This window comes from Nuphar pumila, chromosome 6, assembly GCF_984573655.1.
Source record: "Nuphar pumila chromosome 6, dmNupPumi1.hap1.1, whole genome shotgun sequence".
In the NCBI taxonomy this organism is placed as follows: Eukaryota; Viridiplantae; Streptophyta; class Magnoliopsida; order Nymphaeales; family Nymphaeaceae; genus Nuphar; species Nuphar pumila.
The window spans coordinates 6,899,508-6,916,805 of NC_143254.1; the positions used below are offsets into that span (position 1 = coordinate 6,899,508).

The 17,298-nt window shown below is 36.1% G+C and overlaps 1 protein-coding gene across 1 annotated transcript in view; it reads right to left on the reverse strand.

Annotated features, from left to right (window-relative positions):
- Positions 1-16,986, reverse strand: part of GALAK (galacturonic acid kinase) — a 76,494-nt gene extending 59,508 nt beyond the window's left edge. Inside the window, exons 1-3 of the mRNA XM_090011019.1 lie at positions 16,753-16,986; positions 15,827-15,940; positions 14,584-14,655 (exon numbers count right to left, since the gene is read on the reverse strand). Of these exons, the coding sequence (XP_089867145.1) occupies positions 14,584-14,655; positions 15,827-15,940; positions 16,753-16,785 (219 nt within the window). The 5' untranslated portion in view covers positions 16,786-16,986. The remainder of the gene's footprint in view (positions 1-14,583; positions 14,656-15,826; positions 15,941-16,752) is intronic.
- Between the last annotated feature and the right edge of the window lie 312 nt (positions 16,987-17,298).

Here is a 17,298-nt window from a genome sequence, read left to right on the forward strand (position 1 = left end):
ACCCCTTGTTCATGATCAGCTCGGCTATCTATAGTGAATGAGCTCATGCTCAGCTTGCCATCCAGACAAACCGAACACAAACGAGTTTGGAATGAACCGAACCAAGCCGAGCCATGAGTTGCTCGGTTAGTTTCTCAGCCCTGCATTAGGATGCCGGAACACGGTGGTACATGTGTGTGTATAATTATATGCATTCAAAATGCTTAATTTAAAATAATAAAACATGACCATGAATATCAGCTCAAGTGCAAACACTTGAACAGTATTTCTAAATTATTATAATTAAAGACATTGAATAATGAAACTAAGATGAAAATTGAAATGTAATATAATTAATGACAAATTTTAAAAGAAACAGAATGCAAGTGAGTACAAAATAAGCAATCAAGATCACAAAAGTAAATAGATAAAAGTTAGAGACGTGTAGATTGTGTCCGACTGTCCATGAAGTGCCCTAGTGTGTTCGAGTGTCACGTCATGCCAACACGGGATAGGCATGCCAAGTGAAGTATCCTTGTGACATAAATGCAAATATATGAATGCATGAGAAGTTAAGAAACAACCAATATTTAGATCATTATTAAGCTTTTTTTTAAAGAAAACATTTTCTTGCTTTTTGTTATGCATTTTTATCTTAATCAGAATTCCTTTGATATTTATAAGCAACGCAAGAGGCAATATGAGCACAATCCACAGCTTTCAACAAAATAAACAAGGAAGAATGAGTCTATTTAAGAAGTGGAGGACCACCGACAAGGAGAGCTATGTCACATGGACATTTAACTTAGCATGCATATCCCGTGTCAACATGACACTTGGACACCATGAAACTTCATGGATATAGTCAAACCTGTTAAAATATGTGTATTGTTAAAATTATGTATAAATACCTTGTGTAGTGTCAGAAATTATATGCACTTTAGGTCAATTTTGTGTTGTCATATTTAAAGTGCTAGGGTAAAATAGATGTTTCCTATGTAGTATGCTATGTACGCTTTAGCATAGGAATTTTTTTTCTTTTATATTCAGTATAGCCAATATAGCTAAGCGTTAGAGAGTCTAATGGCTAGCTAGCTAGCTAGATACACCTACTCTAGCTTCTTTGTACATGAATGGGCAAAGCCCCTTCTCTAATGTATGCATTTTTTGGAGATTTCAACATTAATAAAATCAATTATACTTTTTATTATGTGTGTGCCTTATTTGTGCTATTGCCCTTAGTGTTTCATTACACTTGTGGATTATTTCATTACAAAGCCAGTGTTGGACAATAGGGATGGATATTAGGTCGGATCGGGCTGACCTGATTAGCGACCCATTAGGGCCCAACAGGCCCGATGAAGATTGTGAGCCGCCAAAAGCCCAACCCAATAGTTATTGGGTTGGGCTAGGCCTGACATCTTTTGGGCTCACGTCTTAAGAGCTTGCCCACAAACCACCGACGACCAGGTCAGGTCGGGGCAAGCCAACTCACAATCTAAAATTAGCCCCGTGTATTAACATGTACAAAGGGGAAGGGTGTCTTCCATTTATATGCATTGGATGGGGGCATACCCTCTCAACTGAACAATATAAGACTAAATATATGAACATTTTCCTTTAACATAAGAGGGAAAGAATATTAATAGTAAGACATTTATGGGAGAGAGAGAGAGAGAGGGCATTAAATGGTGTGTTGACCCATTTATGAGAGAGAGAGAGAGAGCATTAAATGGTGTATATCATCATCAACATTAAGCCTTAGCCCAACTACATGGGCTTGGCTTTACGAGTCATGTTTCTCCACTCTTGTCTATCTAGAGCTAAAACTTCAATCATTTTACAATCTTTCAGGTGACCTCTAATTGCTTTCTTCCAAGCTATGTCACATGGGTGCGGGTGCGGGTGTGGGTGCGGCGCAATTTCAAAAATTTTGGACACGGGGACTCATATATATATATATATATATATATATATATATATATATATATATATATATATATATATATATATATATATATATATATATATATATAGCACTGGGAACGATCAAAGTAATAAGATAGCACTGGCCATGTGACTGTGCACACTCTGGCTATATATATATAATCAACTTTTTTTTAGTTTTTTGTCCTAAAATGGACAAAAATAGACTCGTCAAAGTTGACCAAGTCCAAAATGTGGACGGACTCGGCCCCGATGCGTTGACCGAGTCCGACAGTTGGTTGACCGTGTCCGCCCCATGTCCAAAGTCGCACCAGTGTCGGGAGGTGTCGACGCGGGTGCGTCGACCCCCTAGCCGAGTCCGTGTGACATAGCTTCCAAGTCTTTATTGGTTTTCCTCTTTTCCTAACTCCTTGTACCATGTCAACCTTTCTCAAAGGAGCGGTGAGAGGCCTTCGTGCAACATGGCCAAACCATCTTAAACAACATTCACTTATTTTATCCTTTATTGGTTTGACTCCTAGGCGAATTTTAATATATTCATTTCTAATTTTATCCTTTCTTGTAATACTGGACATTCATCTTAACATATGCATCTCTGCATGCACTTTGTCTCCTTGTCGTTTTTTTATCGCCCAACATTCAATTCCATACAATAGTGTTGGTCTTATAGCATTCTTGTAGAAGCATCCTTTCGGTCGTAGAGGTACTCTTTCATTACATAACACTTCACTGGCCTATCTCCACTTAACCCAATTGGCATTGATAGTATTAGTAATATCTTCTTCAAATCCCCTATTTTGTTGTGATATAGACCTTAAATATTGAAACTTATGGAATTGTTGAATAGATATTTCATGTATTCTAATGACATTTCTATCATTAGCTTTTGTACAAAACTTGTGTTCCATATATTCAGTTTTTGTTATATTAATTTGTAAATCATTTTTCCCCAGCATGCTCATTCAAAATTCTAGTTGCTGTTGTATATTGTCTCTATCTTGACTAACCAATATTATATCATCTGCAAAGAGCATACACTAAAAGACTTCTAACTGGATACAAGACACAATTTCATCCATAACTAAAGCAAAAAGGGATGGTCTTGAAGCAGACCCTTGATGTAACCCAACCCTAAATGGAAACAACCATGTCCCGCTACATTAAATGGTGTACATATATACATAAAAGGAAACTTTTTCATACATCATTTGTACATCATGCATAACTATTTTGTGGGATGAAAAGTCATCACAGAAAGTAAGGGCCCTCCATGGTATTAAGATATTCACTTATTATAATGTTGTACACTAGAGTCAATTAGTATTTTAAGTGATGAAAAAATCAGTCCATATTTAAAATGCATTGGTCTAACTAGGGATCGCCAAACCCGGCGAGTCGACTCTGGAATCGCCAGAGTCGACCCGGATCGGACCCCAACTAGGTCACGATTTAGGTGTGCCGAATCCAACCCATTAAATATATTTTTTTATCATGTATTTTATTATTTTAATGCAAAATTCTTATATTAAAGTCAATTTTTATGAAGAATCTAATATTTTTCAAAGAAAAAGTTAATAATCATGTATAATTATATGTTTTTGTAACTTATCTATTGACATATTAGCTTGAAGTTTAGTTATTTCCATGTGCTTAGTCATCTAGTCAACTCGCTGACTCGATGACAAGTAGGGGTCCGAGCCCGAGTCATGAGTTTGCCAACTAAGGGTATTTTAGTCATGTAAAATATGTAATAAAGGGAGTTGACCCCTATATGCTATACGCCTCACTTTTGTTTCTTTCTATAGAAGTTTCTCATTCATTGTGCTCTTCTCCTCCTCTTAGCATTGTCAGAGCATTGTATGTGTGCTAAGAGAGGACTCCAACAGCTTTGGAAGGAGGAAGAACACTTAGTTTGCTAAACCAAGGATTGAAGGTTGATGATAATTCCGCAAAATATTCCCTTACGGACATTTCATTTTGTTGAAGGGTCAAAGCCCTTTTTTGGAGATAGTACTTGTGAGATAAGTCTCTTGACGTGTACATTTTTTCAAGATAATGCCAAGCTTCCGATGCTATCTTGAACTTAATAATATTGGCATTGATCTTAGTTTCAACCGATGAAAAAATCCAAGAAAGAATCTTGAAATTTTTCATTTCCCATTCCTCATATCTCTTGGAATATTCTTCAAGGGCTTTATTTCTTTCTTCTTCTTCAAGAATTTTGATTTTGCCTTTCTCTACGAAGTGATCTTTGGTTCGGGTTCCGGTATAGAACCAAGAACATATCCCCAAAGACCTTTACCTTTTATGTGAGCTTCCATGTTCCCGGCCCAAACATGATAGTTTGAGTCATTCAACTTGAAGCCAAGAGAGAAGTGGGAGTCTTTTTCGCCCATTAGAGAGAAGAGAATAGAGAAAAAATCATGTACCGTAGTAAGATTTAAGGTCTTACTTGATGTAGGAAACTTCCAAAATATTGAAGAAGGAGAAGCCTCCACTCCAATCTCCAAGAAGTCAAAGGCACATTTTTGGGGGCACCCAAAAAATGAAGAATCACACAATCTTCAATCTTTGACCAAGCTCTGATACCATGTAAAAATGTCTACGAAGAGACAATACGCATACAAGCTCTAATACTTCACAAAAGATGTGCACAAAGGCACCAAAAGAACAATTGAACAAATATGCAAAAGGCGTAAAATAATGCAAACATGCACAAATGCATGTAATAAGAATATATTAAATAAAAGGAGAGAAGCTTGAGACTCTCAAGCCATACTATTACAAGGGGAAATACCCTTATTTATACACCTCAAGGGGGTCACCTTGGGAGCTCCCAAAAGGAGTCGTTGAGAGCCCCCAACGGTCACAGTTTGTGACCGTTGGGGGCTCCCCAACGACTCTTTTGGGGAGCCTTCCCAAGGTGACACGAATAGCCATAAAAGAAAATAAAAAAAGAATAAAGGAAAAGAAAGAAAAAGTAAAAAGAAAATACAATCATATTCCAAGTGGAATATGTGTAAAAAGTGAATTTACAGAAATACCCTTTTTGGTATTAGGATCAAATATATATATATATATATATATATATATATATATATATATAAATAGATAGATAGATATGTATACATATATATATAATATATATGTATACATATCTTTATATACATACATACTAATATATATGCATAAGGATTACATTTTTAACAGTAAGATGGCTAAGAGTCATGTTCTTCCTTTTATATCTAATAAGATTGAGTCTAGTAGTCCTTTGGATCTTGTACACTATAATGTCTTGGGACCCTCTCCTATGGGTTCAAAAGGGGGTTCTATCTATTTTGTTAGTTTCATAAATGATTGTACGGGATTTACTTGGATATATTTTATGAGATAAAGAAGTGAATTACTTGAAAAACGCAATTCTCTACTAGAATAAAAAAACTCCAATCAGACGCAGGAGGAGAATACATTAGTCATACATTTCAAAATCTGTTATGTGAAATGGGAATTATGCATCAAAAATCTTGTCTACATACTCTTCAAGAAAATGGTGTTGCGAAAATGAGGATCAGACACATACTTGAGACCACTCAAGCCCTTTTGATTGAGAGATTAAGAGTAGTGTACCCAAAATATATCAGGCTAAAGTTATAGGAGTTGTTTATTTGATCAATCATATGCCCTCAAGCATTCTTGGAAAGACAACTCCTTTTGAGAAATTGTATGGGAAGAAGCCTAATTATGATTCGTTGAGAGTATTTGGAAGTAAATGTTTTGTCTTTGTTATTCCACATCAAAGGAATAAGCTGTCACCAAGGGTTGTGAAATGTTGTATCTTAGGATATCCCAATGGTAAAAAAGGATACAAGTGTTATGACCATGTTTCAAGGAAAATATGGATATCTAGACATGTAGAGTTTGTTGAAAATCAGCCATATTTCTGCTTTGAGGAGGATGACAAGGGTGGATTGGACTTTTTCTTCTTGTTCTCTTCCCTGAGAATATTGAACCAGAAAAGGAGAATAGATTTATAACTAATAACAGAAGGGTGACTGGAGTTGAGTTCCCATCATTTTATGAGTAACATGCTCAGGAGGTGGAGGATCTTTCTCAATCTAGTCCAAATGTTTCTTCCACTGATCCTAGATGGATGGCACAGGATACTCCTCTATTTTAGGTACGTTGTAGTACCTGTCATTTTGTAGCTCCCGCTCGCTTCGTCTCTTATGAATCCTTTTCTGCTACTCACTAGACCTTTCTTGCTCTAATTCACTCTTACTTTGAGCCTAAAACATAGATCCAGAATGGCAACAAGCAATGAGTGAGGAGTTGAATGCTTTGGAAAGAAATGAGAGCTTGGGATTTAGTGAAACTTCCTAAAGGAGAGAATGTAATTGATTGTGAGTGTATAAGGTGAAGACCTTGATTGTGAGTGTATAAGGTGAAGACCAAGGCTGAGGGAACAATTGAGCGATATAAGACAAGACTTGTAGCCAAGGGTTAAGTCAACAGTATGACATTGATTTTGCAGAAACCTTTGCACTTGTGGTCTATATGACTACTATTAGAACTCTATTAGCATACAGTTAAGGGCTAGGGCTTGTGGCAGTTGGATGTAAAGAATGCATTCTTGAATTGTGACCTTGAAGAAAAAGTTTATATAGAGTTACCTCAAGAAATGACAAATCAATAAGGAATACTTTGTAGACTCAAAAGAGCATTATCTGGACTGAAGCAAGCTCCTCGAGTATGGTTTGAGAAATTCAGTGCAATAGTGAAAAATATTGATTTGAGATAGAGCTTCCATGATTCAGCCTTATTTGTATCATCATCTAATACTGGGCATTGTCTTTTGCTACTCTATATAGATGATATGATCATTGCAGGTGATGATCCACTAATGATCGCAAATGTGAAGAAAAGGCTTGTTGATGTATTTGAAATGAAAGATCTAGGAATGTTGAAATACTTTCTTGGTCTAAAAGTTGCTCAAGATAAACGAGGATATTTGTTAACTCGGCATAAATAAAAAGTTTAGCTAATAGCTAAGGCCAGATTGATAGATGATAGTAAACATATTAATACTCCTATAGAACCAAATGCTAAACTAAGGCATGATTATGGAGAGTTGTTAGAGGATCCTATTATATACAAGCAACTTGTGGGGGTTTGATATACTTGACTATTTTCAAACTTGATATTACGTTTGTGGTGCATGTTGTGAGCCAATTTATGAGTTCTCCCAGGTCGATTCATTTGGGAGTTGTCCTCAGAATCATTCAGTATATTCGGAATACTATGCACCAAGGATTGTTTTTCTCCTCACCATCAAAATTAGAGTTAAAAGCATATTGTGACTCAGACTTTGAAGGATCATCCAAGGATCGATATTCTACATTAGGGATCTCAATTTTCTTGGGTGATTCTTTAATATCTTGGAAGACTAAGAAGCAACAAAGAGATGCTTTATCCACTACAGAAGTCGAATATAGAGCTATGGTTTAGATAATATGGTTGAGATGGCAAATTGAAGATATAGGAGTAAAGTTAACCAAAGGAACATAATTGTATTGTGACAATCAAATAAAAAAGAATACTTAAAATCATCCTTAGGCTTATCCATATTAAATCCATTTTCTTTTTCAAGAAAGTTCACATTCTTTGAAATATACAATTTATCATTTTTCAAATCATAACATCTATATCCTTTTTGGGTTTCTCCATACCCAAGAAAAACACACTCAAAGGCTTTAGGGGATAATGTATCTCTCTTTTTAGTGAGAACAAAACATTTACATCCATAACTTACTTAAATCTGGAGTAATATGGTAAAGCTTTTCATTTAGAGATATATTTTGCAAAGATGATGAGGGCATCCGGTCGATAAGATAATCCGCGGTAAGTGCGCTTTCGGCCCAAAACTTTTTTAGATCTTTTTTTGAAATGAGTATGGTTCGTGTTGTTTCAATAATATGACGATGTTTTTGTTCGGCCAAACCATTTTGTTGTGAAGTGTTTGGATAAGATCATTGATGTAAGATGTCATTTTCTTTTAAAAAGATTTTTTAAACTCATTAGATAAGTATTCTCCCCTTGAGTCAGATCAAAAAGTAACAATATTGGTTTGAAATTGATTTTGTACGATTTTGTGAAATTCTTAAAACATGAGCGAATTTTTGCCTAAGAAAATAAATCCAGGTATATCTAGTATAGTCATTAATAAACACAACATAGTAAGAGAGTCCTTTAGATAGGATTGGAGCGGGTCCCCATACATCCGAATGCACAAGTTCAAAAGGTTTTTGAGAAAAGAATGTTCTAGAGCCAAATGAAATGGATTTTAATTTTTCAAGAATATAGTCCTCAAATATGATTTTTTTTTCTATATAAGAATTTTTCAGAAAAAAAAAAGAGACAACTTAGATACATTTGGATGGCCTAATCTTTTCTGCCATAAATCAACATCTTTTTCCTTAACAAAATTACGAAAAAATATTTGGGAATATGAAGAAAGTCTATGTAGTAGAGATCTCCCTTCTTATGTCCTTCCCAAATCAATTTCCCTGACTGGCGATCATGCACCCAACACTTTTTAGATGAGAAGGAAACCTCATACCCACAATCCAAAATTTGCGATACGGGAAATAAGTTTAAATTTAGTTTTGAAACAACTCTAACTTTGGAAACTTGAAAATCTTTTGAAATACTTTTAAACATACCAATGCATTTTATTTCTAAATTAGTTTCACCGACTGTAAAAACATTAGAACTATAAAAAGGTTTAGTGCATTCGGATAAGAGATTCAAGAGGAGTCATATGAAAAAAGGCACCAGAATCAAGTATCCAAGAAAATATACCAGGAGAGGATATGAAGACGGCGACACCGAAAGTATAAGTGAAGGGATGTTTTAAGGAATTGTTGAAGCGCTTTCATCAATTGAGTGATGGTATCCTTAAGATCTCCTCCTTTCTTATGTGTTTCTTCACCTTTTTGGATGATTCTTCAATGGTATCCACCTTCTTATTGAGCTTGGGACAATCCGGTTTGATATGTCCTGGTTCATTACAAAAATGACATATAATCTTCCTCCCTCCTCTATAGTTATTCCACCCATAATTATTTCTTTCAAAATGAGGAGGTCTATAAGACTTAACATAATTGTCGGGTCTTGACACAACAAGGACTTCCTCGCTTCCTTTGTTCATCCCAAGTCTAGTTTTGGCTTGGTATACTTCGGCAAAAGCATCACTAAGTGATGTAGTTTTGGTCTTATGCAAAATAGAAGACCTAACTTGTTTAAATTCGGCTCTCAACACAAATAGAAATGTAAAGAGTTATTCAATTTCCAATTGTTTATGCCTCATCTCAATACGAGGTTCTTTTCATTGAGGCTTAAGCACAACTAATTCATTCCAAAGAGGAGAGAGAGTTCCAAAGTAATCTCTAACACTCTTATCTCCTTGTCATGTGGTTCGAACCTTCTCTTAGAGTGAATATTGTCTAGCCAAGTCTTTTTGAACAAACATATTTCTTAAAAAGACCCATGCATCATAAGCCTTCTTAAATTTAACAATAATAGCGGTTGTCTTAAGTTTCATGCTATTTAGGAACCAAGATAGGATTTGCGCATTATCGGCCTCCCAATCTTCCACCTTAATATGAAATTCATTTAAAACTTTTTCTCTTTCTTCATTATCAAGAGCTCTAATTTGGTCACCATCTTTTTTGGTAAGTATGAGTTGACTCACATGTAGATCCACTTACATACCCCCATAATTTTTTTCCTTTAAAATGGTTTTCCATGGCGGCAACCCACATTAGGTAGTTGGAATCATTAAGTTTGAATGTGACCACCGTCATGTGTTCTTTTTCACCCATCTTGTGGGTAAAAGAGCAAAGAGAGAGAAAAGAGAATAGATGGGGGAGAGAAGAGAGAATAAGATAGTTGGAGAAGAGAGAGTTGATGGTGAGCTTTCCAAAGTAGAGTCCACAATCACACGATCCTTCTCCAAGCAAAAAATTGAATCTTGTGCTTCCTCACTTTAAGATCACCAAGGCTTTGGCTTTCAAATCACGAACTTGAGTCAACACGCTCCAAGAGAACATGAATAAATACACTTCAAGAGCCCAAGGCACTGATATCATGTAATCAAATGAGCGAAAATAATAAAAGCCTCTAAGGGCATACAAAGAGCATAAAGAACAATCATAAGTGCTCAAAAAGGACAATACAAAGAGCTAAACAATGGCAATAACAAGAGTACAAACAGGTGCTTACAATTAGGGGTGTTGACGGGTCAGGTTTACCTGGACTTGACCCGAACCAAACCCTATAGGGTCCGAAAATGGTGATAAATAATAAGATATGGGTATGGACCCGGGTATAGTTTGTGAAATTTTATACCAGACCCAAACCCGACCCAAGTTTCAATTAAGACCTGCAAATTTTCAATGTAAAAATGATACAAAATATGGTTTTGACGAGTCAGGTTTACATGGACTTGACCCGAACCAAACCCTATAGGGTCCGAAAATGGTGATAAATAATAAGATATGGGTATGGACCCGGGTATAGTTTGTGAAATTTTATACCAGACCCAAACCCGACCCAAGTTTCAATTAAGACCTGCAAATTTTCAATGTAAAAATGATACAAAATATGGTTTTATCGGGAATGGTTCGGGTCTGGTTCATGTAGTTCTTATAGAGTTCGAGTATGGGTTTTCTTATAATGGACCCGATTAGACCCGGATCCGAACCCGATACCATACCCGAAAACTGGGTCCAATCGCTACTAAGGGCAAACACATCAAAGTAAAAAATAGGATCTTTATTAGTCATAAAAATGCTTAAGGAAAGCATTGAAAAAGAGAGGGGTGGAAGCCCTCTTTAAATAGACTACAAGGGAGCTCAAAGAGTTGTTGAGGAGCTCCTAACAGTTATAATTATAGTCGTTGGGGAGCTCTAATAGCTCTATTGGTTGTTTATAATAATGCCCTTTCACATTAGTGAAAAGGACAATACAACAACAACAACTACGCCTTCATCCCAAAACAATTAGGGTCGGCAATATGAACCAACAAAGAAAATCATTTTGGGTCTTCCACATGAATCCTTCTCCTTCCAAGCATTTCTATCCAATGCCATGTCCTCGGTGATGTTCAAAGCATTCATATCCTTTCCTATCATTTCCCTCCAAGTCTTCCTAGGCCTACCCTGACCTCTTTTAATTAATATATTTTCCCATTTATTCATCCTTCTAACTGGAGCATCATTAGGCCTTCGCCGAATATGTCCAAACCACCGTAAACGATTCTCTCTCATCTTATTTTCAATGGGTGCAACGCCTACCTTCTTACGTATCTCCTCGTTCTGAATCTTATCTTTTATTGTATTTTCACACATCCATCTAAGCATACGCGTCTCAGCTACACTCATTTTTTGAATATGATGTCTCTTGGCAGCCCAACATTCCATACCATATAGTAAAGCGGGCCTAATAATCGTCCTATAAAACTTTTCCTTCAACCGCAATGGCATTCTCAATCGCACAACACTCCAGTTGCACTTTTCCATTTCATCCACCCAACCTTTATCCTATGATTTACATCTCCATCAATTTCTCCATACTTTTGAATGATAAATCTCAAATATTTGAAACAATCATCCACCGGTATTTCTTGCTCACCAAGCTTCACTACACTCCCATCACTACTTCGTTGCTTACTAAACCGACATTCCATATATTTTGTCTTACTCTTACTCAACTTAAAACCTCTTGCTTCCAATGTCTGTCTCCATAATTCTAACTTAGCATTAACCCCAGCTCTAGACTCATCAATCAAAACAATATCATCAGCAAACAACATACACCACGGCACATTTTCTTGAATTGATCTCGTAAGCTCATTCATCACTATAGCAAATAGGAAAGGGCTTAAAGCAGATCCTTGATGTAACCCAACCGTTATAGGAAAATTGGTTGTCACCCCTCCATAAGTGCGGACATTGGTTATTACTCCTTCATACATATCCTCAATTATACTAATGTACTTGAGAGAAATACCTTTCTTCATCATTGTCCACCAGAGAACGTCTCTAGGTACTCTATCGTATGCCTTCTCCAAATCAATAAAAACCATATGCAAATCTTTGTTCCTCTCTCTATTTCTCTCAATAAGTTGTCTAAGAAGATGTATAGCTTCCATAGTTGATCTTCCAGGCATAAAACCAAATTGATTCTCTGATATCATGACAACCTTCCTCAACCTAGACTCAATCACCCTCTCCCAAAGTTTCATAGTATGACTCATGAGTTTTATACCACGATAGTTTGTGCAATCTTGTATATCACCCTTATTCTTATATAGAGGCACCAAAGTACTCTTCCTCCACTCATTAGGCATCTTATTTGTCCGCCAAATATTGTTAAAAAGATTTGTCAACCATTCTAAACCTTTCTCTCCCAAGCATTTCCAAGCCTCGATAGGTATACCATCTGGGCCAACTGCCCTTCTTGATTTCATTTTCTTCAAAAGCCTCTGCAATTTCTTTCTTTTGAATCTTGCGCATGAAGTCACGATTCATCTCATGAAAAGGAATTGAAAAGTCTTCAAGATCCTGAGCATGACTTTCATTAAATAGCTTATCAAAATAATCTTTCCATCTCTCCTTAATCTCCTCAACTTTGACTAAAACCCTTTGCGTTCCATCTTTGATACATCTATCCATACCCAGATCCCTCGATTTCCTATCTCTCATCTTTGCAAGCCTATAAATATCCTTCTCACCCTCTTTGCTTCCTCAACTGGCAACTTTGATTCAGACTCAGGTGGAACCAGACTTGGGCCAGATTTTCAGGTATGGTGTTGGGTCCAAACCCGAGTCTAATCGGGTCTACTATAAGAGAAACCATACCCGGACCCGATAAGAACTACATGAACCAGACCCAATAAAATAATATTTTTTATTGTTTTTACATTGAAAAATTACGGGTCTTAATCGAAACTCGGGTCGGGCTCGAGTCTGGTATAAAATTTTACAAACTATACCTGGGTCTATTAATAAGACCATCGGGTCCGGACTCGGGTCTTAATCGCGTCTTCTTATTTGTCACCATACCCGGACCCTATAGGGTTTGGTCCGGGTCGGGTCCGGGTAAACTCAACCAATTGACACCCCTACCAATTACATAGGAATAAAAGGACGAAAATGGCCCTGGTAGGCATTAGTAATTTACAATAATAGAAACTGAATATATATACATATAAATGTATATATACATATAAATGTATATATACATAAACAAGAGATATATATACATGTAACCCCATGTAAAAATATATATATATATATATATTTTTTTTTACACATACTTGGAAGGCATAATTTCCTTCTCCTATATTGGTTCGGCCGAATAGATAGCAGATTTATTTACCAAAATCGTGTCTCCTACTCTTTCGGACTTTTCTCACCAAACTTGGGATGAATGTTTTCACGTCTTCCTGAGTTTGAGGGGGAGTGTTAAGATATTCATGTATTATAATGGCGTACACTAGAGTCAAATAGTCTTGTAAGTGATGGACAAATCAGCCCAAAACATAGCTATTTTATAAATATTAAATATTATTTTTTATAAATAATTATAAAACATGTTTTATGAATATTAAATTTTATTTTTTATATTTATAAAGCCAGGTACAAGGGCCCAACTTGGGTCAGGATTATCGGGTCAGACCTGACCCAACAATTTTCAGGTTGGGTCCTCAAAATGAGGCCCAAGCCCAATCCGAGTAGAGTTGGGTACCCGGCCCTTTGGCCACCCCTATTAAACATAGTCAACAGGGTATCATTAACTTTATCTATTTCCTTTAATGGCTTGATTACTTATTTTGTATTCTTATGATTTTTTTCTTTTAAAATTTGTCATCAATCATATTACATTTCAATTTCAACTTAGTTTCTATTATTTGATGCTTTTAATTACAGTGATTTAAAAATGGTTTTTAAGATTTTAAAATTGAAATGATATGTTTTATTACTTTACGTTAAAAATTTATGTGTGTGTATATATATATATATATCCACATCATGTCCTGTTCCCACATTCGTATCCATGTGACATAGGTGGAGAGGAGTCATCACCAGGTGTTTCCGTTTTTTCAAAAAGACAAAAAATAGCTTGGCTTGTCAAACCCATGAAGTTTCCTTGAATGGCCAAGGGCATCTTGGTGTTCATCCAAGAGTAGAAGACTAGTTTTGACAAGGGTCGCTTGAAAGTGTCAGATATAACGCCTCCACTCTTGGAAACTAGTTTAGGATGTCCCTATGGTGACATGGAGGAAAAATACTGGACAATTGCCATTGTTCAAAAGGACTACAAAGAGACCAGGTTTAGAAGTTAAAGGGCTAGAATGCCCTTGGGAAAATTTTCAACCCATCCCACAGCATTCAAGGACTTTAGAATAGCTTTTGTAGGCAAAGTTGGTTATGCTATCACATAATAGAAGAAAGCCTTTTATGTGTGTGTGTGTGTGCGTTTGTGTGCGTGTATGTGTACTCCAACATGAATCCACTCAAACATATCCACCAATGGAATTGAGAAAGTATTATCTAGTGAAAAAACAAAATTGACACAGATAAACCAGAAAATTACGTTTGAGTCACCAGAAGGAACAAATCCCAGTAGAATACCTCTGTTAATTGTCATAGCTGAAACACTTCCACCCTATCAAACAAGATGGAAAGAAAATATATTACATAGTCCCCTTACCAATGATAATCGAATAACTAAGCGCTTCAGAGATTCTGCATGACCTCAAATAAAATACTCATAAGGAATCAATGGTACAAGCTTGTAAACAGAAATAAAGCTTAATTCATGCATGTAGAATGCAGATGAAAATCCATTTGAAATTTTATGTAATAACTATAACACATCCTTCGCTGAGTCCATTGGTATTCTGTCTGATATCACTAAGTAGGATATATCTTGTTCTGAAGCTAATGGTTTGATTTTTTATTTTTGAGGTATTAAATACTTGAACAAGATGGTTGATCAATATAAGCATATGAGCACAAGAAGCTAATTGACAAGAATACCTTGATATTACAGCTTCAACTTCAACAACCACATAACACTAAGGTCACTTTATTTAAAGAGGCCAAAAACCTCTGTTGTTTGTAGAACTTGAGTTGAATGAAAAAATGTGGAAAAGGCACCAACCTTTGCAGAAACTATTGTATTATTTGATCTATTTCTAGTAAAAAGTAATAGACCCTACAGTTTACAAGTCCTAGAGATAGATTTGGACATGGAAACACAACTATTAACTTTGCAAGCACAAAGTTGGCAATGGGAACATGAAAAGCATAAAAAATTAAAAACTAAATGTTTCAATTGATTCTTATCTGCTTTTCCATCAAAGAGCATCTATGTGACATGAACTGACTGTGTGCCATTTTCACTACTAGTAGTCTTTCTTTGTTTCTATGTCACATGGATACAGCTAGGGCCATTTTTATGAAGTTTTCAATATGACTAATACATAAGGCAACATGTTACAGGGGCCAAAATGGAGTATCTGTGTGACATAGCTGTGTATAAGTGGATATAAATTTTCAAAAATCAAAGTACATTTTCTTACACTTTCATGAACTAGCATTTAAAATGAATATAAATTTTCAAAAACATTACTGTTCAACATAAAGATCTATTTTTCGAATGAAGAAAAAAAATGTATCGTAAATTGTAACAGATGCAGAAAGAGAAGCCGACTATTTTGCTCCAAAGCAAAGGAGGGAAGGAAGACAAAACAACAATAAGAGTCAAACTGACATTTTACCCTTAACAAATTTCAGCAAATATCACAAGAAGAAAAAAGAATGCGTTATTTAACCTGATGGTCTATGTGTGCACCCAGCGGACATATCCGGTACGGAGACACCACAACCCTCACATCCTTGTAATCGCATTCTGCTAATGCGGCCACGGTTTTCCGCAATTTAACCAGCTACCCATTAATAATAAAAATAGAAAATCATTAGCCTGACAATACAAAAATGCACATTAAACCACATAAAATTATTATCGAAACAAGTGGTAATTAAAAACTAAAGAGTACCACGACAACAGAATCCCACAAAAGTCTCATTGATTTGAGAAGATGTTCTAATAAAAAAAATAGAGGAGCAGTAGAACATCACAGAAAAACAGTTGTAAAATCTAGGAGGGCACCATAACGTGACATGAATCCAATCACATTCTGGCAATGCACCCACTGAACTTCCTGAAATTAACCAAATGTGCAAAAAGAAAGGAAACACAAGCAACAGAAGGCACCATTAGCAAAATACCGCCAACACGACAACAAAAACAACTAGGGTTCCTTGGTTAACATCAATATGAGAATCGAAATGGCCGAGAAATGGAAACCCATCTCAGGAAATCGATTTAGATCCCATAACAAACACAATAGATAAAGTTCAAATCTAACAAAATACCAAACAAACACGCTAAAACACCCAAGAAATTCGCAACGCCTCAAGTCAATTTCTGCTCGGACCATGAGATATTCCAAAAACCCACCAAGAAAACCAAATTAAGCGCCAATATCGAAACAAATTAAAGATTTCCTCACTACCGAGAAAACAAACTGCCCATCAATCGAAAACGGAAAAAAAAAATCAAGAATCCACAAAATACGCCACAAATTGGAGCCGTCACATAGACCGAAACGCCGAAGAATCGAGAACCCATATCGGGGAAATGGCATCGAATTCAAAAGCAATGAGAATTAAGAGTTGGGGATCAAGCAGAATATACCTCTTCATCGGAGGGCCAGAGCGAGCCACCCATCTCGGAAACGGCAGAGGAATGCCTGCGAGCCTTCGGCTTTTGGGGTCTTAATGGCAATGCAACCCAACACCCATCATACTTCGCTTTCTGTTCTGGTATACGTGGAGTGAGATCGAAGAAAGTGGAGTGAGAACGAAGGGAATTTCAAGTGGAACTGGCGATCGGTGGAGAGAGAGACGTTCGAAGCCGCGAAAAAGGACGGGAAATGGAAAAATATACGGTAGTTCTGTACCACGAATATCATACGGTGGTAGTGCATAGATCTAGCCATCAAATAGCAAATCTAACGATACAGATGTGTTTAGCATGATTTTTTTTATATTAAAATGTTTTTTATATTTAACATATCATAAGATTTTATTTTTGAGATAAGGTGTTTTAAAAATGCATAAAATATCATATTTAACTGAACTTTATATATAAAAATAATAAATAAAACATACTAAACATGATTCTATGGTTAGATTTTGGAGCTACCACCGTAGAAGCGACCTTTCTAAATTCTACCCTTCC